Source organism: Cephus cinctus, unplaced genomic scaffold (assembly GCF_000341935.2).
Source record: "Cephus cinctus unplaced genomic scaffold, Ccin1 Ccin1_scaffold0422, whole genome shotgun sequence".
Lineage (NCBI taxonomy): Eukaryota > Metazoa > Arthropoda > Insecta > Hymenoptera > Cephidae > Cephus > Cephus cinctus.
Window position 1 is genome coordinate 65539 of NW_014333105.1, and position 6545 is coordinate 72083.

Genomic DNA, 6545 nt, shown 5'->3' on the forward strand with positions numbered 1-6545 from the left:
GAGGGAGGGGGAGGGGGAGGGGGAGAGAGAGGGAGAGGGAGAGTCAGGGGTGAAGTGAAATGCGAGTAAAGGAGAGCATGAGAACCCGCCTTTAGGAACGTATCGATTCTCACCAAGCTACGCTTTTGCTACTGTTAAACACAGGACCACCCCGTGTCAGGGATAAGCCGGATAACGCTTACGTGAAAATTCCCCCACGTAGGTATGGATCATTATAATAAACAAACATATAAATATCGACCAATCACGTCGATAATTGATTATTTATGCTAAAGGAAGGCATTCATAGAAAAATAAAAAGAAATGGATATACTTCAAATTACATAACGGTATTTGCGCGTCGTCGACACTAGCGCCGACCTGGTGGGACACGATGCGAACCTTCCTATCTCAAGAGAGGGAGAGCTTGTCAGCATGTTTATACGGAGAATCGGTTGCGCAATCACCAAAACTTAATTTCGACCTCATAGCCTCGCGACTGATGATCCATCATATGAAACAAGAAACATCAATTTCTCAAAGTACCATATTCATTGTAAGCACTACGACCGAGCTGTCCAATGTTTTTTTTTATTGCCTCGTCTAGCATCTTATTCGTCCGTCATTCGATACCGTTCGATTAATTAATAAGAATTTTCAACAATTTTCAAGGTACACCCAATCAAGCTATTATTTCCTTGAACAACCAAGCCAAACAACCAACGATCGAACTAGCCTTAAAAAAAAAAGAACTTTCCGTGCCTTTCAACCAATGAAGACATTATTGTCTGACGATAATAACAATTACGGTTAATGTCATTAACTAGTATCAATAGTAATCAGTCTCAAACTCCATTAATCGTACCTACCAAATGTCACCGTATACCATATAGAGCCACGGTTAATACAGTTTGCCCGAGCTATGTACTTAGCTTTAGTTCCGACATCAGTTCCTAGGGCGGCGGTACTAAAATATATACCCAAACTAGAATCCAGACCACGCTAGAGTTATATGTCCTCCTACGGCTTCCGCATTACTTGATCGATAATACCGTATCATGAAATGTTACTGAGAGACTTGCAAGCAACACTTTTCGTGCAAGCTTCGTGACGTTTTCAAGTCCTTGCGTGAGAAAGTCGTATAAAAATTAGGGACTCGTGAAAATACCTACAATTACGTATATCCAGTAGGACCCAAAAGTGGACCGTCCACGATCAAGGATGGAAGCAGAGCTCAAAGTAAGGTCTGAGTATAGGTGGGGGCAAGCTCTCAGGAAGTGACGTAAGTTTAAAACCAAGAAAAGGACAGAGACTGTGGGCCCAAACCCCAACGGACACACCTCTTCAACCTTTCCATCGACCTGTGGGTTGAGGCTTTACACACCCATCCTCGCCATGCTCACTACCTTCCTGCTCCACTTCATTTCCCAAGGCTGTGGATTTCCCAACCCGACCTAGTCCTAGTCCTTCCTGGTCCTGGTCCTGATGAAGCAAGATACGTCCTCACCGAGTGTTTCTCGTGCCTAAATTCAACATTTCTAAGAGCTCGTCTTCCTCTACTACCCTTATATTACATATATTTAATCACCTACTGTCCCTTCTAACCTTACCTTTAAAGAAGAAAAAAAACAGTCGATGATACATTTTTACGACTCCGCTTCCTTTCGGCCCCCGACCCTAACATAAAGTTCCAGTTTTACGCCCGACTAGGGAGGATTGTCTCGGCAGGCATTCTCCACTCTCATATCACCTCCCAGCTTCTACCAACCCCACCACCTCTCCATCACCGATTTCCCAACCTGGACTCACGATTCTCGGTACCAACTACGCTTCGCACCCATCTTTCATCCTTTTACATCCCCTTACCTCGGATACTTGTTACCAACGCGATTTCATTCCACTATCGCCTCTAGTCCTAACACTTCTGGATTTCCGTTTTATGAGGTTGATGAAAAAAGAATTATGGCATTCGTTTACCCAGCTATTGACTACCGACGATCCTCGTTCCCGTACCGATTTATCGTACCGTGCATATACCTTAAGACGGTAACGCACTAACGACGACGCTTAACGTTAACCAATATTGAGATAACATGTTCTCCGAAATACTAGCGAATCCAGGGATGATATATTTTAAAGATTCTCAAGCCAATCTCCGATTACGGCGCGCGTCCTCCCGTCGCCGGCGACGCTCGCCACGCGAGACTAAATATATCGCGCACTGTCGGTATTAATAGAGTTGCATGTCGTTAGATTGGCTCGTTGGCGGCGCACGAATATTCAGGTACGAGTACGCGCAAGTCATCGCGATCACGTGCGTGGGGATACTATGGACTCTGGTAAAGGTGAATATCATAACCTGACTGCAACAAAGCCCCAGGAAAGCCTTAGGAACTGTGAACCGAGCATAATACTCGTCCGCGCGTAGCTCCGACTGTTACACTCGGAGATTTATTTACCGACCGAGTCTCAAGGCTCTCCACGACTTTCTACGCGTTCCTATTGTGGAAGGAATAGCTTTGAAAACGCGGCCGACACCTTCAGATGACACGTGACGCGCGATTCGCGTCCCCGGACAATCGCATCATGTGTACCGACCGTTATTGGTACTTGGAGGACCCAACGTACAATGGTCTATGAGATGCCCATTCGTTGGATCCAAGCTCGACTACTTCCTTGACTAAATAGAAACCGTCTTCTTATCGCGAAGAGAAAAATATACCAGCGATAAAGAACTTGACCCAATTCTTACGTCACGAGGCTTCCGTTACTCGGAAAGGAATGCAGCCAATGGCGATGAAAGACAGATAAAACAAAAAATTTTTATTTCCATATCTAAACGGTGCAAACCAATCATTATCCAAATTCGCCGTTACGACAAAGAGAATGTGTCGAGAGTCTCGCGATAAGTACGAAATAGGAATTCAATTGCCGTGGGTGTAGATGGAGAGTATGTACCAGATTGGAATGAGAGACTTTGAGGGGAGATAAGAGACAATGTGTGAGAGAGAGAGAGAGAGAGAGAGAGAGAGAGAGAGAGAGAGAGAGTGAGGTCACCCACTAGACAGGAGCGGTGCTGGGACCGGCAGAGGAGCACGGATGAGGTCTCAGCCCAAATGAAACGTGCGTATGGGTACGTAGTACCAGAAAAAGGGAAGGCCTGCTCCATTGCTCGTGGCTTGCGGGAGGGAGAGAGGGGAAGTGACTCTTGTCGCTCGGCTGTTTCCGTGAGTGGCTCGGAGGTGTTCGGGACAACGCTTGTAATCAAGAGGTATAAATAATTCCGACGCGCAGCCATGAGCCGGCAACTCGACCGAAGCTCATTCCCCTGTTATGACACGCTACGCCACTAGAGTCCACAGTGGCGTCGAGGTCGAAGGGTGGCGCCAGTATAGGGATGATGGTTAACGGTGGGGATTGTTCTAGGGGTGTGTTGGTGAATTCTGGCTGGCGGGTGGGGATAGGGTAGCACACTGACGACAGTGCTGGGTGGAATTGTGATGGCGGTAAGGGCAGCTCTACGGTAGTTAACCATAATACGAACAACAACACGACGCCCCCCTCCCCCCCCCCGAAACCCTCACCACTCCGCAATGCTTAAACTGGCGAATAATTATTGCACGCCAGTAAGTTCACGCGTTCGCAAAGAGATTAGCTCGTACTAGCTGATAACACTTTACTGGGAATATCAATACACTCGCAGATGACAATAAAAATCCCTAATGTATTTTCTAACCTCGAATCGAGGATCAATTTAGAGATATTTTTTGAGTGTTTGTTACTTGTAACAAAATTGACGTAACATTGAGGGAGGTTAGGTTAGGTTGAGATAGATACAGTTATGGAGTGACGTGTACAGGGGTGGAATGTTGAGGGTGCTGGTAAAGGCACAATGGAGAGATTAGAGAGGTGGCCCATTATCGGCAACCCTTAGAATGCGGTTAAACAGTCGGATCATCCATTTGGTGTAGGTAATCGATATTCGATGTTGATCGAGATGATTTTTTTTTTTAATATACAAGATGGCGTTCGAATGTAATTGTACAATTTAACATACCATCATTCCCGGTGATATAATGGTGTTGATGAGTGGAGAAAGGCTTTCTCCTCACAGTGAGGGCTCCCGTGTCGGGAGCCCTGTTTCAGTGAGGCCCACCATCCTCCCCACCGATCACCCTTTGACAGCTGACAGTAATCAGGTTTAAGTGTTTACTTTTGTTTATTCCACGTATTTTTCAAACTTTTTCTTCTCAAGTCACTTTTTAATTACCTCACGACAGTCGTAATTATCATCTTTTCGCGAGTTGGATCAATTTTTATTTGTATAATCAAAACCTTCTTCTTCACTTCCGGTAACAAAAATCAAATGCAACCAGATCCGTGTTACTTCTGTAATACGGTAAACGAACGAACCGAACCGACACAACACGTTCACCAATTTCTCTCTTGTCTTTAATCAGTATTTTTTTTTTCCACTGCGCTTCTACAGTCACGGCACTTCACTCATTTACCGACTCACGGGCTTTTCTCGAACGACGCCGAACACGCCGATCTGGCAACGTCGCTACGCCAAGCGTCACATTGCCACTCGCGACTATTACGGCACTGAACCTCTTAGTCGCCACCATACGACTGATATATTCCTGCGCGAAAAACGTTTTAATAAAGACTCCCCGTTAGTGTGAGATTAACGATAAAAAAAAAAGTATCGAAAGAAAATTCTTGTTTTAATCCCAAACTTTCTACTCAGTCCCAGCTGTGATATTTGTTTATATGGAATTTTCAAAATCACTCGAACCACCTCAAATTGCGAAATCGCTTGTTCATTCAAACTGCTTTCGCGCGGAGTGGAGAAAAGTAGGGAGAGTCACGTCGAAACAATCAAATCCCAAAATGCACTCGAGTCACATGCCGTGAAAGCACAGAATGTTTCTCCGTATGAGTTCAAAAATCATTTCAAGGCGGCACTTCACGCGTGACCTATGACCCGAGACTTTTTCTGTCACTAAAAGTCCCGCGATGCGATACGATTAAGCACTGCCTTTAAACGTCAAACCGTATTAAAAGTGAAGGAAAAAAAAGCAATGTTTATCAACACTCGATAATTATTTTACCACGTGGGCAACAACGGCGTTGATTCTGACGTCGACGATCGGCAATGATTTACCATTGATCCTTTATATCCATCAAGGAAAGATCGGATGGATTTTCAACACAGCAATGACACCAGACACGAGAAAGGACGACGTTGCGCACAACCAAGTACCCTTAGTCCTGGATTATAAACTTTCTTCAATGATCCGACAGTAAAACGTCAGTTATTCACTTTTTTTAAAAATACGTCAACAGATGGTTAACACAAGTTGGGATAACTGCGCCTCAAACGTATCCCTCTGGTGAAGCACTTTCTTCGAGTGATGCAGCCGCCGCTTTGGTCAGACACAGTAAAAGTCAGGTATCGGTCGGTGACAAGTCTGTCCGATCCGCACCGTGTAACGGACCAAGAGCAAGACCAGCTTATTGGGTAGAGGTTCTTCTAGAGTCAGCTGATCGTGCTGTCAAGAGATGGCAGATCGAGTAGAACAGACTTCCTGCTAATGATCTCGTTGGTTGGTGGGTCCAAAAGCAGGTAAACGAATGAAGAGAATCAACTCAGACCCGTCAGACAGACAATGATGTCAGTCAGACAACAAAGGTCGGTCTAGTTTCTTCGGTCTAACTTCTCAGAGCAGAAGATGAGACTCGGTCTCTTCTTAATGACGTTTTATAGATCCCAATACACTGGTAGCACGAAACTAATAATATTGTGCGTCGGAGGGCCGAGTAGAGCCGAGTCTCGGTCTGAACTCAACTATTTCTGTCGGAGAAGCGTCCAAGGAGAGAGATAGTATAAGATTGCGTGAGAGAGAACGCGAGAGGGAGGGAGAGAGAGTCAACTAAAACACGCACAGCATCCCGTCTGGACCAGCGACAGAAATCATGGTAAACGACTATCGGTGATAAAAGTCATTAAAAAAAAAAACTTTTTTTACTGTCAACCTGGACCTCTCCTCTCTTTTTGTTCTCTCTCTCCCCCTCTCTCTCTCACCCCCGTAAATCTCTTATAATCTGCTTCGATTTTTTTTCTTCTCTCTCCCCCTCCCTCTACTCCTTATTATTCTTTCTAGTCTTCTATCTCGATTTCACAGGATCAAAATTCTTATCCTCCTCCTCCTCCTCCTCCTCCTCGTTAAATCCTTCTAACGTCTCGTTCTTACTATCTCCCTCTTTCTTCTTCTCTCTAATGTATCTCTATGCGCTCTATCCCTGTATCCAAAGTAAGTATGTCTTTTACTTATGGATATCTGTTCCTCCGGGCTTCTTGACTCGAGCCAATGTCAAAGGAGCTCCTTGCCCTGTCGAAGTCCGCGAGCGATTGACTCCCGTACGTCCCGCCGACTTGCGAGCGCTGGAGCCACGCGTGGACTTTCGAATGGAGGGAGGTCGTGCCCCGGTGGAGGGGGTTACGCCACGATTCCCCCCAACTGGGGGTGGCGGCTGGGGGGGGGGGGGGGGGTGGAGGATGG

The 6545-nt window shown here is 45.7% G+C and overlaps 1 protein-coding gene across 7 annotated transcripts in view; it reads right to left on the minus strand.

Annotated features, from left to right (window-relative positions):
• Window positions 1-6545, minus strand: part of LOC107267619 (neurogenic protein mastermind) — a 130543-nt gene that overhangs the window by 51107 nt on the left and 72891 nt on the right. For 2 of the 7 annotated variants that reach the window (XM_015739565.2, XM_015739564.2), the window contains exon 1: window positions 4037-6526. The exons of the other annotated variants lie outside the window; for them this stretch is intronic. In XM_015739565.2, coding sequence (XP_015595051.1) covers window positions 4037-4042 — 6 coding nt within the window. In that variant the 5' untranslated portion in view covers window positions 4043-6526. Of the gene's footprint in view, window positions 1-4036; window positions 6527-6545 lie in introns of those variants that run through there. 7 annotated transcript variants of the gene reach the window in all.